A 20,471-nucleotide genomic window follows, 5' to 3' on the forward strand; every position below is an offset into this window, starting at 1 on the left:
TTCCTTTTGGAGATGATTGTGCTGTTATTCTTTGCCTTGCTCTGGATGGTGGACGGAGTCTTTTCCCAGCTTCATTACACAGTGCAGGAGGAGCAGGAACATGGCACTTTCGTGGGGAATATCGCTGAAGATCTGGGCTTGGACATTACAAAACTTTCAGCTCGCAGATTTCAGACTGTGGCCAACTCACGGACCCCTTACTTGGACCTCAATCTGGAGACCGGGGTTCTGTACGTAAACGAAAAGATCGACCGCGAGCAGATCTGCAAGCAGAGTCCCTCATGTGTCCTGCACCTGGAGGTCTTCCTGGAGAATCCGCTGGAGCTGTTCCGAGTGGAGATCGAAGTGCTGGACATCAATGACAACCCTCCCTCCTTCCCGGAGCCGGACCTGACAGTAGAGATCTCAGAGAGCGCCACGCCAGGCACCCGCTTTCCCTTGGAGAGCGCCTTCGACCCAGACGTGGGGACCAACTCATTGCGAGACTATGAGATAACCCCGAATAGTTACTTCTCGCTAGACGTGCAGACCCAGGGAGATGGCAACCGATTCGCCGAGCTGGTCCTGGAGAAGCCACTGGACCGAGAACAGCAAGCGGTGCACCGCTACGTGCTGACCGCGGTGGACGGGGGAGGAGGGGGAGGAGGAGGGGAAGGAGGGGGAGGCGGTGGGGGAGTCGGCCTGCCCCCCCAACAGCAGCGCACTGGCACGGCCTTGCTCACCATCCGAGTGCTCGACTCCAACGACAATGTGCCCGCGTTCGACCAACCCGTCTACACTGTTTCCCTACCAGAGAATTCACCCCCTGGCACCCTAGTGATCCAGCTCAACGCCACCGACCCCGATGAAGGCCAGAATGGCGAGGTCGTGTACTCATTTAGCAGTCACATTTCTCCCAGGGCTCGAGAGCTCTTCGGACTGTCGCCTCGCACCGGCCGGCTAGAGGTGAGCGGCGAGCTGGACTATGAAGAGAGCCCAGTGTACCAGGTGTATGTCCAAGCCAAGGACTTGGGTCCCAACGCTGTGCCTGCACACTGCAAGGTGCTGGTCAGAGTGCTGGATGCCAACGACAACGCACCAGAGATCAGCTTCAGCACCGTAAAAGAGGCGGTGAGCGAGGGTGCGGCCCCTGGCACGGTGGTGGCTCTATTCAGCGTGACCGATCGGGACTCAGAGGAGAATGGGCAGGTGCAGTGCGAGCTGCTGGGAGACGTGCCATTCCGCCTCAAGTCTTCCTTCAAGAATTACTACACTATCGTCACCGAAGCCCCATTGGACCGAGAGGCTGGGGACTCCTACACCCTGACAGTCGTGGCCCGCGACCGGGGCGAACCTGCACTCTCCACCAGTAAGTCGATACAGGTTCAAGTGTCTGATGTGAACGATAATGCGCCGCGCTTCAGCCAGCCGGTCTACGATGTGTATGTGACAGAAAACAACGTGCCGGGTGCCTACATTTACGCGGTGAGCGCCACGGACCGCGACGAAGGGGCCAATGCCAAATTAACCTATTCTATCCTCGAGTGCCAGATCCAGGGCATGAGCGTCTTCACCTACGTGTCCATCAACTCGGACAACGGCTACTTATATGCCCTGAGATCCTTCGACTATGAACAGATCAAGGACTTCAGCTTTCAAGTGGAAGCCCGGGACGCGGGCAGCCCCCAGGCGCTGGCAGGCAATGCCACAGTCAACATCCTGATTGTAGATCAGAACGACAACGCCCCCGCCATCGTGGCACCCCTGCCGGGGCGCAACGGGACTCCAGCCCGCGAGGTGCTGCCCCGCTCTGCCGAGCCGGGTTACCTGCTTACTCGCGTAGCCGCAGTGGATGCGGACGACGGGGAGAACGCTAGGCTCACCTACAGCATCGTGCGGGGCAATGAAATGAACCTATTCCGCCTGGACTGGCGCACCGGAGAGCTCCGCACTGCGCGCAGGGTCCCAGCCAAGCGCGACCCCCAGCGGCCTTACGAGCTGGTGATTGAGGTGCGCGACCATGGGCAACCACCCCTGTCCTCCACAGCCACCCTGGTTGTTCAGCTGGTGGATGGAGCCGTGGAGCCCCAGGGCGGGGGTGGGGGCGGAGGTGGAGGGCCCGGGGAACACCAGCGCACCAGCCGCTCTGGCGGCGGGGAAACTTCACTGGACCTTACACTGATCCTCATCATAGCCCTGGGCTCAGTATCCTTCATTTTCCTGCTGGCCATGATCGTGTTGGCCGTGCGCTGTCAAAAGGAGAAAAAACTCAACATCTACACCTGTCTAGCGAGTGATTGCTGCCTCTGCTGCTGCTGCTGTGGTAGTGGGGGCTCCACCTGCTGCGGCCGCCAAGCCAGGGCGCGCAAGAAGAAACTCAGCAAGTCAGATATCATGTTGGTGCAGAGCGCCAATGTCCCCAGCAACCCGGCCCAGGTGCCGGTGGAAGAGTCCGGGAGCTTCGGTTCCCATCACCACAACCAGAACTATTGCTATCAGGTCTGCCTCACCCCGGAGTCCGCCAAGACCGACTTGATGTTCCTGAAGCCCTGCAGCCCTTCCCGGAGTACAGATGCTGAGCACAACCCCTGCGGAGCCATCGTCACCGGGTACAGCGACCAACAACCAGACATCATTTCCAACGGAAGCATTTTGTCCAACGAGGTAAGGCTGAAGCGAAAGAACCACCATCTCTCATCTCCTCCATCAGAAAGCCTCCTCTAGCCCGGCCCTGTATCTCTTCTGGTGCACTGTGTATTTTTAGGGTGTTAGCTGGTTTGTATGGCTGTGGGAAGGTGAGGATATGGGGGTCACCTTTTCTCACCTGGTGAGGTGTAACCTAACTTCCGTGTTGTTCCTGACTGCGCTCCACCCCTTTGCTTTTATTTTCGTTCCCTCCCCCTTTGCTTCTTTGACACCTCTTAGCTTCCTCCTCCCTCTCGCCTATTTAGGATCCTGCCTTCTTTGAAACCTGGGGGGGGGGGGGACACAAGTAGAAAAAGCTTGAAGAGAGAAAGTAGGGTGGGGGAGGCGCTTCCTATCACTGACAAAAGTCTTTTTCTCTTTGCATCTGTCCCAGGCATTAATAAAGTTGGTTCAATTTTGGTTTGTTTATCGCTGCTTTCAGTCGCGTGTACAAGTGAGCTATAGATTGTTTAAATTTATATCATTACCTAAATTGGAATGCATGTGTTAGTGACCAGTTACTTCTCTGTGGGGGGAAAAAAAACCTTCAGTTCTGCTCTGGACAGCTTTAACACAAGCTCTTGAAGCCGAATGCCCACACAGTGTGAATTTGAATGAAGTTCCTTTGGCACCAAACCCTGTAAGAGTAAACCAACTGAAAGCTTGAACAATTGTCTTAAATATATGGTTTCAGTAATAATTACCTCCTTGCCACTGTGTTCTTGAGGAAACGCTCACTGTTGGCTTTCTTCATCAAAGAATTTGGCTTGTCAATTCCAATTCCTTTTTAAAAGGTAGAGGCATAGTGGCAAAGTTGGAGGGTGGGGAGTGGGGAGAACCATGTACAGCAAAGTTGGACTGAGGTGTGTGGGCTGTGTGGAGCTTGCAGGGGGCTTCCTGAGGGGAAAGTGGGGGCAGGATTATGACAGTCTTTCTTGGCATCTCCTTATTTTGAGTCTCAGATATAACTCATTGACTTTCACGAATATTTGTACAGCTCATTTGTATCCTAAATAAACAACAAAATAATTCGAGAAATTATACAAACTTTTGATTATTGAGCGTGCTGTTTTTCTTGTGTCCATCAGTATGCACTTAAACACTCTGTAGCCTGTGGAAGGACAAGACACAGAATTCAGTTACGGTTGTTCTGTGGTAGACACAACAGTATATTACGCCTAGCTATGAGGTTGTTTGCTATCTCCCTTTACAGTAAGATACATTCACTGTGGGCCAGAGAGTTTTCTTTTTTGAAGCCTTTACACCTGAATTAAAAAAAAAAATCTAGATTCAAATGTCTCTACACATTTCTCCTGTTCCTACTCAGCAATCACCAGGCTGTGCTCTTACGAAGGTCTGCACACTCATTAAAATATATACCAGTGCTTAAACCCAATATATTTCTCATTCTCAAAAGCAATGTGACCATTGCAGCCCCTGAATTTTAGTGCTCTTTATTTATTTATTTTCTTTCCTAGAACAAACACCAGCGAGCAGAGCTCAGCTATCTAGTTGACAGACCTCGCCGAGTTAACAGGTATGAACTCTTTGAAAGCCTCAGCTTGGTGTGTGAACAGTTTCCTACCTAGTAAAAGTAAGAAGTAGGTGTGTTGTTTCATATTAAAAGACACAATGCATAAGTGCTTTAAGCTAGAGCAAAGCATAAGCACTGTATATAATTTATTCATCTGTAGACTGTGGGCTATAAAATGTTTCTTGTTTATAGAAAATTATAAAATATTTACCAATTTCCATGACTTTTCCACATATATATTACAGATGTGTCATAGGCGTGTACTTAGCTCCAGTCATAGAATAATGTCCAAACTTCACATGTTGGATGTCCCAGTTGACTGTGAAGGCGCCAGGATTTAAAGTGGAAAAAAATGAGGTTCATGTGGAACTAGATGTGCATAAGAATTTCAAGAGTCTGCAGCACACACCTGTGACCATGTGGTGGCAGAAGAATGTTTTCTGTGTTTCTTTACATTTCTTCTTCTTCTTCTTCTTCTTCTTCTTCTTCTTCTTCTTCTTCTTCTTCTTCTTCTTCTTCTTCTTCTTCTTCTTCTTTTAAATTCTAACATTCTCCTTTTTGTGTTTCTAGTTCTGCATTCCAGGAAGCTGACATAGTAAGCTCTAAAGACAGTGGCCACGGAGACAGTGAACAGGGAGACAGTGATCATGACGTCACCAATCGTGGCCAGTCAGCTGGTAAGTGTGACCAAACAGGAATCTGAATGCCCATTGTGTAGCTGTTTATTTAAATAGGTTTCCAACAGAGAATGGCTTAGGGAATGGTCTGTCTCCTCTTGGCCATTGTATGCTCAGAAGGAAATTGTGAAACATGTGACTTCACTTTAGAGTGCTGAGGGTTGGAATTCCTTGACTATGAAGACTTCCTGCTTTCCGCAATGTCCTTTAATAGATTTCAGTCACATGGAGGCATCCACATATCTCTCCCTTGTCTAGTTCCTTGTCGTCAAACAGTTAGGATATAATTAATGCTTATTTAGGAAGGAGGGAACTGAGAGAAGTTAGCTCATTGAATGCCAAAAGGGCAAGAGAAAATAAATACATGGCTGGGCGCTAGAATTCAAACCCCATGCCTTTCAGAGAAATACATTTTCTATACCAAATATCCCCCGAGAAATGATGGTGTTTAAGAGTCACAAATAGGTTGAAAATCTAGTTTTCAACCTTGAGTCCCTGGGATTCAGAACAGTAGTAATAGACATTTGGTAATTAGAAATGTTGAAGCCTCTTCAATCTTTTTGTATTTTGACAAGTATTAAATTTTGAACTCCAGCATTTGTCTACGTAGGTTAACCTTTGTGGTAACTAGAGGCCACAGGTGGGAGCTTAATATAATGTAACTTTTAAATTGAATTTTACTTCTTGATTCTCTATATGAGTTTGACCTTTAAGGATGTGCAAAATAGTCTAATAGCAATTACTAATACTAAAAGAACTCATAGGAACTAAACTGTCTACTTTAACACAAACGTAATTTCATAAAATTGTTTGCCTTCCTCTACTTCCATTTGAATTTCACCCATGAAAGATATTTTCTGTTCTCCTTCTTCCTAATTCTGTGTTTATTTGGCACGCGGGGAAGTGGAAAGCCTGGGAACATCTGAAAAATATCCATCACTGAGCTACCTCTCGGTGACACTTAGCTCTCTTGATCCTTGACCTCGGTTTATGCTATAAAGTGATGGAGTTCCTTATTTTCAGGGTAATACTAGTCCTAGAGAGTACTCATTCCTTAAAACACTCGGTATCCCTGGGAATGGGGCTGAGGCAGTGTGTCAAAGGGCAATGCACACCCCGCAGGACCTGGCAGCAGTGGCTGCTACAAGACTCTCAGTTGGCTAATGTGGGCTCTGTCTATGGCTGCTTAGTCTTGGGAAACCCGGGCAGGAGGAAAGGAAAAAAAAGACTGCTCAAGGGTCTCTTTATATTGCTGCAAGTCATTAATATGCAGACCTAATGAGACTTGAGAACTGCCAAGAATCCCCGGAGGTCCCTGCCCCTTGCGGGCCTTCACGCTAAGTGAACAGAGCATCTATTTAGTGTCTGGGACCCTGACAACAAACCAGACCTTGCCAGCAGTTTATATGTGAGTACAAAGTCCCTTTCATTTTTGCCCTATATGTGGTATATGATTTATTGTTATCATTTAAAAACTGTACATTTACAACTATTCATTTCTATTTTCCCCGAGTTTCCAATTTAACCCCAGTCTTTTTTTTACAATAAAACGTTTGACACAAGAAAGAGAATTCTGCTACATGTTACTGTGCATGCATTTTATTTCTTTCCCACCCACTCCCTTTTGTGTTTTTCTTTCTTTTTCTTTAAGTAGCACCCCAGTCTCTGTGAGCATTTTAGTCTAGTCACTTAGACGTACACAATGAACCTAATAACCAATGCAAAGAGAGAGAGTGGAGAAACCTTCTCAAGGAAGACTAAATTTGTTAGATATTCCTGTTACCATGTCTTCCTGGGAGCTATTTTATTTCACACAAACAGTGTTGCCATTTTGTTAATGATTCTTCCAAAGAACTTGGGATTCCAGATCCTTTTAAGGACCATTAAAATGCAAAAGAAGAAAAAGAAAAAAATGTGTTCTGCAATACAGTTTAAATAGGCAAAGCAGTTTCTAGTTTTTGTTATCAAAGTGCTGAACTTTTTGCCCCCATAGCTAAGTTGTTGAATGTGTAAAAGGGTTATAGAATTACCACTCCACTTCTGCAGCTCAGTGGTCCCAGGGTAGACACAATATACTGGGCACAATAATTGCTGTTTTGCAGTTGTAAGAAAGCACTTACAGGCAGAAGTAATTGCACCTTTGTGTGGAATTGATCAGTTGTCATAGGCTTCATTTCATAGTAAGAAGGATTCTGAGTGTTTTTAGTGTTAAAATCTGAATGCATAAAATTAAAATGCCTTTTACTAAGTGACGTTTTTCAGTTCACACTGCTGTTTTGTGTAATAAACCTCTCAGCAGGTAGCAAGAATATTTCAGAAGTGAAGTGTGCTCCCCCCAAAAAAATGTGATTTATTTTTTGGTTAAAGACAACTTAGGTTGAACTTTTAAATGTGCAAAATGAGGTAATTAAGCAAATCTCAGTAAACTTGTTAGGAGAAAATGCAATAAGATCAGAGCAACAGTGGAAAAAATGAAAAACTCTGAATTCTCTCTTTTAGATTGTGCCTCTCGCACAATGTAGCTTACTGTTTCACCTGCTCAGATTCCCCATCTTTTGCTTTACTTCTTCAATTTTTCTAGGTTAACCTTACTTTATTCTTATTTATTTGCACAGTACATCTATCTATTCTTTCTTGAGTTGTTTCCTGTCTTGTTCTTCATTTTTCTCCTTCCTGCTCTTGTGCTGTCTAAGCTTACAGCAGCCTCAAGCCTTCTTCACAGAAAGGCTGCCGACAAGAAGGCAGCTGCAGAGAGTCACATAAGCTTTCTCAGTTGGCCACTGCACCTGGCTCCATGCACAAAATTCCTGGGTTTGACCACTGCTCCATATCAGTTTGCTTTTTATATCCTTGTCAAGGTGCTTTCTGCTTTTTTTTTTTTTTTAACTACACTATTGATGTAACGGTTAGACACGGCAGGGGTTCAGGGAGATGTGGTAAAAGCTTGAATAAGCCATCACAAAGGGAAAACTGATTACTTACAGTCCAAGGACCGAAAACTAATTTAATAAAGCATATTCTCAAGCTTCTTTAGTAAGTCAGTATTTTAAAAGATTTATTTTTCTATCTTAGGATAAGGATATAGCATCTTAGCTATATGATTTTAAAACTTACTAAAGTATATTTACATAAATGTCTTTAGTTGTAAGAAACAGGTCTTTATTAAATGACTATGCTAAGAAGATATGACGAGTTGTGAATTTATTTTATTGCCTTCCCCTTTCAAAAGGTATGCTAAAAGGGAGAATTTCAGATAATGTCATTACTTACGACAACTAAAACTTGCCAGATTTGTCTTATAATATTTTGTTAAAAGAATTTAAGACATTTATTCATCATGCATGGTAAACTGTTGGATATAAATTTAAAAATAAAATAACTAGAATTGTCATTTTTTTCAAGATAGTAAGTAAGATATATATGCCATGTATTACATTAAACCATTGAATAGCTACAACTTTTGCAAGAGAATTCTTATTTTTCGTGAACTATGAATATCATTTTCTTAATGCTACTAAGATTTCAGGTAGTGATAACAAAAGCCTTGAGTGAAAAATACAGGAGATTCACTCCAGCTGTTTGCTAAAGCTTGCTTTGGCTTCTGTAGCTATGAGCTACAATCTGATAAAGTGAGGATGCTTATAACTGGGAAAATGGAGACAAGAACATATTGAGAGGAAATGGAGAACACTACAAGTTGTTTGAAAGCTGATAGGAAGGGATAGGATTATGATGTGTGTTTTATATGTTAATGAATAATGATAAATATCTCACCCTGGAATAGTCTTAAAAATTACCTCTACCTTATAAGTGTTTTTAATATGAAGTTCTTTTGGATACTTTGAAGGGTGGCTAGAAATGTTCTCAAAAATTAGTTTGTTTGCTTTAAATTTGTTTTTAACACAAGCACTAAAGGTTTGATTAGAAAGAAGAATTGTCTTATATTATTATCAGAAAAGAACACAATTTGGATACACTTCTAATTTTCTTCATAATAGCATTTCTCAACAGAACTGCCAACAGCTATTGTCTAAAATATAGATTCATGTATATTAAATTTATCTGAGTCTATCTTTGTAATACAGTCAGTTTCTTATATCAGCTGTCATAACTGCAGAATATTCCTGAGGACCAGCAGGAAATGACTGGGAAAAAGAACTGCAAGTAAAATTACATATCTTAAGACACTTTGTAGATGTCATACATTTTTTAAAAAATTGTCCTATGTTTTTCACAATTCCATACATGACATAAGCTTAATCATAAATGCATTCAAAAAGAGAATATTATGTTGAACTTATTAAATTTTGAACCTTCAATTGGAGCTGTAAGAAGTAGTGAGAACAAGGTGGATGCTCTGAGTTGCATCACAGGTAATGGAATTGACATCTTGTCTGGTACGTGGTCACGTTTTCACAAAAAGTTAAAGATTCTTCTACGTATTTGGTAATTAAAGTTACACAGTCACTGTGACTAATGATAAATGATAAAGGAACATTGTTAGTCATCTCGCTGCTCCCCTGTGTGAGGGATGCTTAATGGGATACATTTATTTAATTCTCCAACTATTTCTCTAAATGACAAATGAAAAAAGTCTATTTTCCATTAATTTCTCTGTTTCTTATTTGAAGTTTATTGATTAACTTGTGGTTTTCATTTTCATTTCTGTAACTGATTTTTCATTATAAGAAATATATCCACTTTTTTATCGATAAAACTGGTGAAATACTCAGGCCCTGTTCCAGACACTTCACCTTCTATTCCAGTTATATACAATGATATATAATATTTCCAAGAAAGTCTCACTCTATAGCTTCCTAACTTTTTTAAAACATTGCTTACCAAATTTCTCTGTTGTCAAAGGAGACTGTTTTGTACCAAGCTTTCAGCGATCCTTAATTTTTTTAGCAACAGGCTATGAATACTTCTTATTCATAGCATTTATTATATAGAAAAACTTATTGTATAGAAAAAATTGCCAGTTTGCAAGATGAAAAATATGTACAATTAAATATATAACTAAATATAAAATAATTTATAACATCAAGAGCTATCTTAACTCTGGCATATTGGTTTATTAGTGAGATCACAGTAATCTGAATTACAATGAATACTTGTATGTAAATACTTAAAAGTTGTGAATGGCTAGATTTTCATATGTTTGATCATATTTGCCCCATTTAAAATGATATGCATCAATCATATGAAGAAAAAGTTACAAACTGGGAAACCTTTTATTAGTATTTAGCTTTTCATGATGAAATATAACAATTCTACACTATTAATTTGGACTGAAGATCCATAATTCTTCAAATTTATTATCTCAGATTTATTTTTAAAATAATTATGCATAATCATTTTTATTAAATGTGATTTATATGATATACGGGAGCCTTCTTTCTCCCAGCACTAAATAAAACAGATAAAAGTTAACCACCGGTGGATTCAAACTCAAGTCTCGTGCCAGGGATGTTGCCTGTATACCGAATGAACACATGCTCATCAGGAATGTTCTCTTTCTCTTTTAGCGCTCCTGTCTTCTTGCAGATGGGTCTAGGTTGTAGTGAAACATCTCCAGGATTTCCATTCTGTTCCCAGCCACATTTTGTAGTTCTGGTTTCAGTATTTAATCTCTCTGGAGATTACTCACTAGTAATTCACCTTCAGGCTCGTACATGGCAGTTATCAATAGAATGTTACAGCCAAGGATGGGCTTAGCATCATGCGTAGGTTTGTTTAAAATGAAGTTGCTATTTAGTGGGATTAACAACCAGTAATTACCTTGGCGTCCTTTCCTCAAAAAAGTAACTTGTTTTAAAGTTAATGCCCATTAACTCAAAAAACTTGCAGAGATTCTACAAGTTTTATTATTTTGAAATATTATTTTCTAAAAACATTTTCATTTAAATCAGTGTGTAATAGTACCTCAGTTGAAGCATTACAATTTTCCTTTGAGAACTGGAGACTTCTAGATATTGGGCAATTAAGAATCAAGTATACTCATTAAATAATATTCTATGTTAGTTTTAAAATTCATCTTTTCATATATTTGAAATACTTTATGATATAAATTAATTATGCTTTAGTTATTTGAATTAATCAAAATTGTGCTTACCAGATGGTTCCGTGGGGAAAGGTCCTTGAAACTCAACCCGATGAACTGAATTTCATCCCTAGTAACCACATAGTTGAAGGAGAGAAACCACCCATTCAAGTTGTGACCTGACCTGACCCACACACATGTGCTATATAGTATGTATGCACACACACACACACAATAGATATAAATTTAAAACACTAGAAAGATTCACCAATATTTAAAACATTCAGTAAATGTACTGGCATGTTTAGAAAAGCATTGGAATGATATATCTCTACATTCTTTCTGTGTTGTGCTCAGTACCAAGTGAGTGTCAGATTGGGTGGGCATGGTGACGGTTGACTGTATTTGGGTGTCGAAGGCATGAAAATTAAGAATTTCAAGCTACCCTAGGCTACTTAGCTATTTCTAGATCAGCTTGGGCTGTATAGTGAATCCCTGTTTCAAAAAGTAGAACAAATGATACAAACAATGGAGCTGGAGGTATGACTCAGAAATCAAGAGCACCAGCTGCTCCTCCAGAGGACCTGAGTTCAATTCCTACAACCTGCTTGAGGCCAACGTATAATAATTCATGGGAGAGGCCAAGGAGGGAGAGGAGCAGAGAAAAATATATAGCTCAATAAATAAAAAAATAAATACCATAGCTATCAAAAATTCTTGAAACCACAGAGAAAACCTGTCTCGAAAAAACAAACAAACAAAAAAAATTCTTGGACTGTTGAGATAAATGAGTCAGCCAAGCACTTGTCTTTGAATCCTGGAGACTAGAGATCAAGTACCCAAGTACAGATAGCTGGTTTGGGTCTGGAAGCATGCACTTGCCATCCCACTACTGGGGAAGTGTAGACAGACAGAACCCCAGTGCTCACTGACCAGATGGCACAGCTTACTTGGCAAAGTCCAGGTCAGCGACAGACTCCATCTCCAAAGACAACAAAGAAAAGACAGTGGGTAATGGCTGAGAAATGATGTGCATATACAACTAGTTACTTGCACATCTGCACACATGTGGAGAGACACACACATTTATACATATACATATACGTACATATACAATACCCACAAATTCTTGTACATGATTCAAAAACTAGATGGACTTTCTTGGCCACAATCAGGTAACATTTAATAGTCTTGTTAGTCTAATGAATGTGATAAAATTTGTAGTGTCATTTTCAATCTGGCTACATATAAGTTGTGTTGACTGGGACCAACATTTACAGTATAGATGAGCACTAAGGACTATGTCAATATTATCTTGAGCAGTTTCCCAGTGCTTTCGGTTACTGTGGCTGCCCTAATTATAGTCATTTGGTTTTGGTTTGTGCAAGGGGGTAAATATAAGCAGTGTATAGGCATATAGACTGCCCGAGTTCCAGTGACAGATACCTTTAGGAACTCACTTCCCAGGAAAGTAAGAACTTTACTGTTTCCTATGTACAAAATGGGCAGAATTCGGGCCATTGGGCATTTGTGAATTTGGGCTGAGTTACTGTTGAATTTTACTTTCCATTTAAAATCTAAAGTCTGTTGTCTAACTGTGGTCAGATAGGAACATCAGATGATGCTTTCTTAGAGGCTGTAGATTAAGAAGCCCAGGTAGCTTGGGTTTCTGTCTATTTTCAGCCCATGAGAGAGTTTTCAAATATGCTTTGTCCATTCACTCTTTTCCTCAACTTTTAAAAAGTTGGCAGCCAGCATTGTTTTTTTTTTCCACTAGTATTCTGAGTTTAAAAACTGTTTCTACAACTTTTTTTTTTTTTTTTTTTTTTTTTTTTGCCATAGAGTAAGACCTTTTAAATGGTAGGGGAAATGATATTTTTTTTTTGTTCCCATCAGATTAAGAGAAAATTTGCTTAGTAAAGTGTTTTCACCTATCACTACATCACCTCTAGACTTTTCCCCCACCGTATGGCTTCCCACGGTGACTCCATCTGGAGTTTCTTGTCTCTTCGCCTTTTCTCTCTACGGTTTTCTCTTCCAGGTATGGATCTCTTCTCTAACTGCACTGAGGAATGTAAAGCGCTGGGCCACTCCGACCGATGCTGGATGCCTTCATTTGTCCCTTCGGATGGACGTCAGGCTGCAGATTACCGCAGCAACCTGCATGTCCCCGGCATGGACTCAGTTCCAGACACCGAGGTCTTTGAACCTCCCGAAGCCCAGCCTGGAGCAGAGCGGTCCTTCTCCACCTTCGGCAAAGAGAAGGCCCTGCATGGCACCCTGGAGAGGAAGGAGCTGGACGGATTGCTGTCTAGTACACGAGCGCCTTACAAACCACCTTATTTGAGTAAGTATCACACAAAAGTTTACATCAAAGTGGTTCCTCTTAAGAAGTAAAGGCCCACATTCTTATTGCTGAAAACTGAACTCTTAGAAACGATGATGAAAATTGCTTTGAGTTTTAAGCAGTACTTGAGGATGGAAAACCGATACAGTTAGCAGGAAGGTGGGCTCTGATGTTAGGGCTATGTTTAAAAGACACAGGCTTGGTTTTTATGAAAAAATATTTTCAGATGTTCTATATTTCCCTAGAGTGTGGAACCCTTGTTTACTTGATTTCTGTGTAATTTGAAGGTCCAATCAAAGTCAGAGTCCTTTGGGGGGGGGGGGTGTAAGGCATTCTGGGTATTGAACTCAGAGACTTGTGCATATCAGACAAGCACTCTATCCCTGAGTTATGACTCCTGGCCTAGTCTCATGTTTCCTGATGATATTGGCTGGTATCATCAGCTAACTGTGGTTTATCAGAATGAAGTTAAACGTATTAGACCAAATTTAGAGCGCAGTGTTGGTGTATATACTTCATACTGAGCTTTCACTAGAGATTAGGAGGTTTGCTGGTGAGGACTGAGGTCCGTAATCAGAGTTGGAGATACTGCGTGACAGAGTGACCAGTAATCTTGTAGCCTTGAGACAACAGACATGGCCCTTAGTTCAATATAGACATGGATTGTGGATCATCCTATACAGTCATATGACAGTGAAAATGCTTGGGGTTTCTATGATAGCTTTCCTTTGAAGACCTCAGTAATGCAACTATTCCATTTAATATCTGCTCCAAAACATCGTCTCCTTTTTGCTAAAGGATAAATACTATTTATAATTCAATTCCGGTTAAGCCACATAAGTAATACCCGATCGAGGTTAAAAATCCATGGCAACTCAATCTAAAATCGAAATCTACCTGGTATTGAAAATTCTAATGCATTTGATATATTTTTTCATCTTCGAGTATCAAGAAAATATTCATTGGCTCATAAAACTGAATAAAGATTGAGAAGTATTGGAGATGTATTATTTCTATTGAAGCTGGTAAAATAAGATTTTAGAAACTTAAAGAAAAGAAAACAAACTGAGTATGCATAATATATAGCATATATATGTATATATTAAGAGTGTGTAATGCAAAAATCATATAATAAATTATTGATGCCATGGTTTCTAATGTTTGACAATAAGAGCAGGCAAGTGTTTCACTGAGGTCCTCATCAGACTCATAAATAGTGATGATAATAGTGATCTTTTTTTTAAGTGAAAGATTGTGTTCAGGTTCTTAAATTTTAAGGAAAGACTGTAACTCCAGAGGATACACCACTTTAGTATCACAGAGTTTGTTAATTATGCCTTTTTTGAATGACTGATAATTGATTATCCTTAATTTTATTTATACTATATAAAACATAAATACATAAATTATTGGGAGTCCAAGATCCAAAATTAGACATAGTCATACATTCTCGCTTTTTCAAAGAGAGCAAAAGTCAAATTTTATAAAGCAGACCATGATGAGGTCTTCATAAACTGAGTTATAGATTTGAAACTGTTCTTAAAAATAAAATGTTTCCAAAATAATATGAATAATGCCACCTTGTTTTGTGTAACTTTAAGAATATGTTTTAGAGAAAACCATTATTAGCAATTTTAAAAGGGAAAATTAAAAGATATGTGATTCTAAGGAATTAAAAGTGTATACTTTTAATGAATACTAATATTTCCTTTAAGGACATATTGTCAGGTTAAGACAATCCACAGAAAATGGAAAAGCAACTCTCTTTTTTATAATTTTGTGAGTACAATGTTTGGCAAATTATACTTCTATTTAAACCTGGAACTTGCAATAACTAAAAAAAGACTTTCTTAACTGATTTTTGCTTTTAATAATGATCATAGTAATCATATTTATTATTAGTAACAACACTATCTCTATTTTATTGCAAAATTTTCTATTTTGTAAGAATCTAATATTCTCATTTAGAAGTTTGAATTCAGGGGCCATTTGTTCATATGTAGTTGTGTTAGCATAATCAAATAAAAAAATCTATTATTGTACCTTGTAAAGTCAAATTTGGTCCTATATTGATTAAACATGTCTGTTGAATCAAATTAGTCTCTAATTACACATATTTTTCACTATGGATTTTTTCCAACTAATATTGTTGCAAATACTCAGTGTTTGGAATGAAGTGTGACCTAAGTAGAGAATAAATAGGGGAAAAAAAAGGCCGTTTGTATTTATCATGTACTTAATTTACCCTGGAATTTTGAGTATGTATGAGTTTCTCCTTTTTAAAAATAACAATATTTTTAGTGATTTATGCTATGTTAGATTCAGACAATCACCCTTAAAGTTATATCTTGACATAGACTTAATAGACACAGTTATTTTAATGTTAGTCCAATTAGTACACACTATACACTCAGGTGGCTCCATCATAGGCTGAGGGGTTTTAATACTGAGCCATTTATCATCAGGAATGGAAACATTCTCATATTCTAAATTAAAAACCTCATCCATCATACGATTAAAAACCCTAAAACTTCATGCCAATTACTTGCTTATCAGAATGTTTAAATAATTATTGATATTGCTGTTTTACTTTTGTTTTAGTTTTATAATGAGCATAATATACATTTGTTGTTTAGGAAAGTAGCTATATAGTTAGTAATTTTTTAAAGTTTCCAAAAATGTCTCCTGAGGTAACCACTGTAATTTATATAATAATGATGAGCAAAGGTCAACATGAGATAAAAAATATAAATTAGATCCTTGTCTATGCTGATCCCTCTGAGTACTATACCTCTGATGGTGTTTTTTAAGCTATACTAAAGAAAAAGATACGAGGTGTTTGCATACAAGGAAAATGACATAGCTATCTAAACGAGTCACATATTTTTTATTAACACATAGAAAAACGTCCAAAGAGTTCAACATGATCTGTTTACTCAACTGGAACTTACAACAACTGGTAGCATGCAGCTACCATCTATCAATACTTCCTTAGTCACAAATGCTGCCTGACCTGTGTTTTCCTACTTATATTACAGAGCTGAGGAGTTCATGCTCACAGCAAAACTGTGTATGTTGGAAACAGATAGATTACCTAGATTTACCTGAACCTTTGCACTTTAGTTTAGCTTCACCTTGCATTTTATTGGATTAATAGAAATCCTAAAACACAAATGTAACTTTTAACTGAAGTTAATAATTGCTTTCAGCAATTTAGAAGCCAATTTAAAATGGGAAAAAGACATTCTCTGAAGATTAGCAATGACATTTCACTTTTGTCATAAGGATTCTTAGGGTGTGTGTTTTTATTATAGGCATTTTATTTAAAGTAATTTCATCCTTTAAATGACACAATGCATTACTTGAAACAATCTGGCTAGTCTCAGAAGATAAGGAACAGAAATAATTTAAGCACAGCGATGAGGAGATGGATCAGTGTGTAAAGTGCTTGCCTTGTAAGCAGGACAGCCAGAGTCCAGGTTGTCAGAACTCTAATCAAATGCAGGCATGGAAGTAACCCTGGCAGTGGTCAGGCTGGTACAGCTATGCCCCTGTGTGGCCAGCTAATCTAGGGGAATTGGTGTGTTTTAGGTTCAGTGAGAGATACTGTCTCATAAGAGAAGGTAGAGAAGGGATTGAGGGAGACACAATGACAAATTGCATTGGCCTACACAAGTACCAAGAACTGCACCCCACAGATCATACCCCTTCATGCTTGCACATGCAAACTCTCTCTCTCTCTCTCTCTCTCTCTCTCTCTCTCTCTCTCTCTCTGTCTTTCTCTCTCTGTCTCTCTTTCTCCCTCTCTATCCCCCTCCCTCAAAAAATAGCTTGAGGCAAGGCAGTTGATTAGAAAATGTGTTACTTATATAATTGGCCAAAACCTGAATAAACAAAACAATACTGATCTATATTTGGAGTCACTCCTGAGTATATGTTAATGTTAAAATGTTGTTTTTGGCAGTAAATCAGTGTGGTCCGAACTAGAAAGCAGAAGCAATGCGGCAAAAAAAAAAAAAAAAAAAAAAAAAAAACATGAGGATACACAAGGAACATTTTCTGATGATTTTATTTTTTTTTCTTTAAGATATGTTCATTTATGTCCTCTTTCCCTCCAGTGTGTAGTAATCATTCATCCTGTATTCGTGATATTGACACGTTCAACATATTAAATGAAGCAATGAAACATGGCTGATGTAACGTTCTTGAAAACTTCTTAAGCCCAGTGAACTTTCTAGACTCATCAGTTTAGAGGGAACCACTTGCTGAAACATGTTGTAGTCCATCAGGCCTTCATGTTAGAAGCATTTGGACTATTGCTTGTGCAGCAAAAGATCAGTTGTCCCACTGCTTTCTATCAGCTTGTACATTCTTTCAAAATTTTGCCGCTCACTTCGACCACAATGAAAAGATAAAAAAATTAAAACATTGCACCTAAATTGTTGCTGATAGTCTACCTAGATCTCTTCTTAGTGAATCCAAAGTTGGTTACCAGCTCTTTTTGGACATCGGCTTCTGAGCACTTCCAGCCTCGAGCTGATGGGAAGTGAGGAACATGCTTTGTTTAGTAACATCTCTCCCAATGTCTTCATTATCTCAGTGTGCCTTCTGTGAGTTTTCATAATTTGCTGAACTCAATAGTGTGCAGAGAGCATATACAGAATTCAAGACAAAATGACTTTCTTACTGACACTCATTGCTAGAATATTTATATAACTCTGTGCGGTGGTATTTTTGGGATATGTCCATTCCAGTAACGCCATAGTATAGCAGATTTGTTAAATCTACAGAGTGTTTTTTTAAATTAAAGTATTTTAGAAGACATTTCTGTCGTATAGTTCCAGCCATCAGTAAATGATTTTATGATTTTTGTGATTTTTCTTTTCAGCAAAGTAATTTCTTTGAATCTTGTTTTTCCTCCAAGCTCGGTTACTTATTATTCAAATATTTCTGAGAGCTTTGTTGTTGAGCTCTTGTTCTTCTTTCCTCACTCTCAGATCCATGAGCCCAATTTACTTAGATTTTCACTTCATCCATTTTTGACAAATCCCAGTTCTCACTCCAGTGGAGCTGTTTCTCGATTAACTTCCGTGACTCTAGGATTATGAAGAAATCTCCTGTAAACAAATAGCTTACCCACTTCTCCAGGAAATTAATGATGACTAATAATCAGTAGCACAGCTCAGCCCTGTGTCTACTGTCAGAATCTGATGTTCACCTAATCCCGTTAGTCCCTATATGTGCAAGCCCTTCATGTATTCCCAGTTTCTATCATCACTGCGCTCAACTGAAGACAGCAGCTGCCTGGGTCCTCCCTATAACCCTAGGGATATGAGACAACTGGTTGTTACGCTGCTCTTTAAGTTCTTTCTTCTGGTGTATCTTAACTAATAGGGTTAGAAGTTATGAAAACTCTTCAGAGAGGCAACAGTGAGACCCAGTGTTTCATTTCCTATGCATGCTCATCTGCCAGTGCTGGGGGTTTCTTACCTTGGCGTTGTGTGTCTCCATAGCTAGCCTCTTATCACTGCACATCTTTACACTGGCTGATGGCAAACTAGTGTCCATCCAAGAAAGCCCTAATCCCTTTGCTAAAGAACTCTTACAGTTCCTTTAGTCACTGTTCTTGCCTTATTCATAACCATGCAGTTTTTAACATGCCATTTAAATGTCTGTCAATTCAATTGACCTGAGTTTGATAATCTTATAAATGATTTACCCAAGCCATCATATGCTGAGAAGAAACTTGTGTGATCATTATTAAAAATAATGTGTTTCCAAGCAATTGCAAATGTTGCTAAAATTTGCTTCTGCCCTATATTTTTTCTCCTGACACAATTACTCTCTTGACACTTCCAGATCTACCGAGCAATGCATAGTGTATTTTAAATCACTTATGAACAGTGAAGAGCAGATATTTTTTAAGTACGTGGGTTTACATAATACTATCATCATTCATTCGTTCACATATCTTGGCATAAGCACGATTTCTGCACTTTTAAAGCAAACATCTGCTTTCACAACTTAAAATGTTAGTTTAGTCCTTTATTTAGATAATATATGTAGGGATTTTAGAGGGCAGTAAAATTTGAACTCATTCGAGATAATGGTGTTTAAATTATGATTTACCGTTCATCCTATTTAGAACTTAAATTTCTTTTGATTTGTCCTTATCTTTCAACATTTTCAAAATTTAAACTTATTTTGATTTGTTATTTTAACATATTAAATCTTAAGGGACTGAAATTGTGATTCATGACTCTTGACTCTTAGTGTTTTAATTACAACCACTTCATACCTTGTCTGTGAGGTGTTCCTCCAGCTTCATGTTTTTGAGTATCTCACATGTGATTCTTCATCTTTCACTTTTCTATGAAGCTAGTAAGTACATGCCTTCTTCTAGATTTAGCCATCTCTTTGTTTAACTCCTGTATGAATACTGTTTACTGAAGTCATTTATAATTATGTCTTTGAGCAAATATACAGGATTAGTTAAAATGTTATTCAAGAATGAATGTGAAGAGAAGGGAACAGATAAAGTTAGCTGTTATTTTACATAATATTCCATTTGCTGTGAGACTTTGTGTAACCAAGGAAAATTTATATCCTGCACACTTTTATTTTTAGCATATTAACATTTTTGTATACCTCATTTTATATTACAGATCATTTCCACCCTCTTTCTTGTTTTGCACATTGGAAGTAAACCCATTTAAGCATTTGTCCATCATAAGATTCTAACAAAAGAAGATAATCAATTAAAACCTAAGTAGAATTATTCAATGAAAAGGAACGCCTACATATGGAATTATTTTTCCTGCTTCATCTTACTGAGGATTTCTGAATCAACATATGAATAATTTAAGTTATAAATATCTTGTAGATAATCCTGGAATATGCAAATTGATTTGCCTATAAATATCATTAAACAATATTCAATACTCAGTGTCCTAGACTCTTCTTGGCTGAGTGTGTCTCATAAACTCCTTTTTTTGTGTGGAGTTAAAATTATTTAGATAATGTAGCTTGAAAATAGTGTAAGACTGTTGTTGTTGGTTGTTTAAGATTAAAAAAAAATTATAAAACTAGGCCGAGTAGATAGAACAATAATTTACTATTCAGTATTCTGAGGCAGGGGGTTCAGTGCCAATCTGGTCTGTAGAGAGAACTCAAGTACTGCCTGGGGGCGTTATAAAGACACTGTCT

The 20,471-nt window shown here is 39.0% G+C and overlaps 1 protein-coding gene across 1 annotated transcript; it reads left to right on the top strand.

Moving 5' to 3' along the window:
- The first annotated feature begins 12 nt into the window (after positions 1–12).
- Positions 13–20,059, top strand: Pcdh10 (protocadherin 10). The gene is made up of 5 exons (XM_050138460.1): positions 13–2,643; positions 4,143–4,201; positions 4,769–4,875; positions 12,960–13,265; positions 19,931–20,059. The coding sequence occupies exons 1-5, from the start codon at positions 13–15 to the stop codon at positions 19,969–19,971; spliced, it is 3,144 nt and encodes a 1,047-aa protein (XP_049994417.1). The 3' UTR covers positions 19,972–20,059.
- The last annotated feature ends 412 nt before the right edge of the window (positions 20,060–20,471 follow it).

Source organism: Alexandromys fortis, unplaced genomic scaffold (genome assembly GCF_014885135.2).
Source record: "Alexandromys fortis isolate MF-2015 unplaced genomic scaffold, M_Fortis_MF-2015_v1.1 scaffold_15, whole genome shotgun sequence".
In the NCBI taxonomy this organism is placed as follows: Eukaryota; Metazoa; Chordata; class Mammalia; order Rodentia; family Cricetidae; genus Alexandromys; species Alexandromys fortis.

Bases quoted from the DNA above. Each gene is read 5' to 3' on its own strand.
- Pcdh10 (XM_050138460.1), top strand. From the start codon at position 13: ATGATTGTGCTGTTATTCTTTGCCTTGCTCTGGATGGTGGACGGAGTC. The intron at 4,202-4,768 runs GTATGAACTCTT...TTGTGTTTCTAG, and splicing joins AGACCTCGCCGAGTTAACAG to TTCTGCATTCCAGGAAGCTG. The intron at 13,266-19,930 runs GTAAGTATCACA...TTTATATTACAG, and splicing joins TTACAAACCACCTTATTTGA to ATCATTTCCACCCTCTTTCT.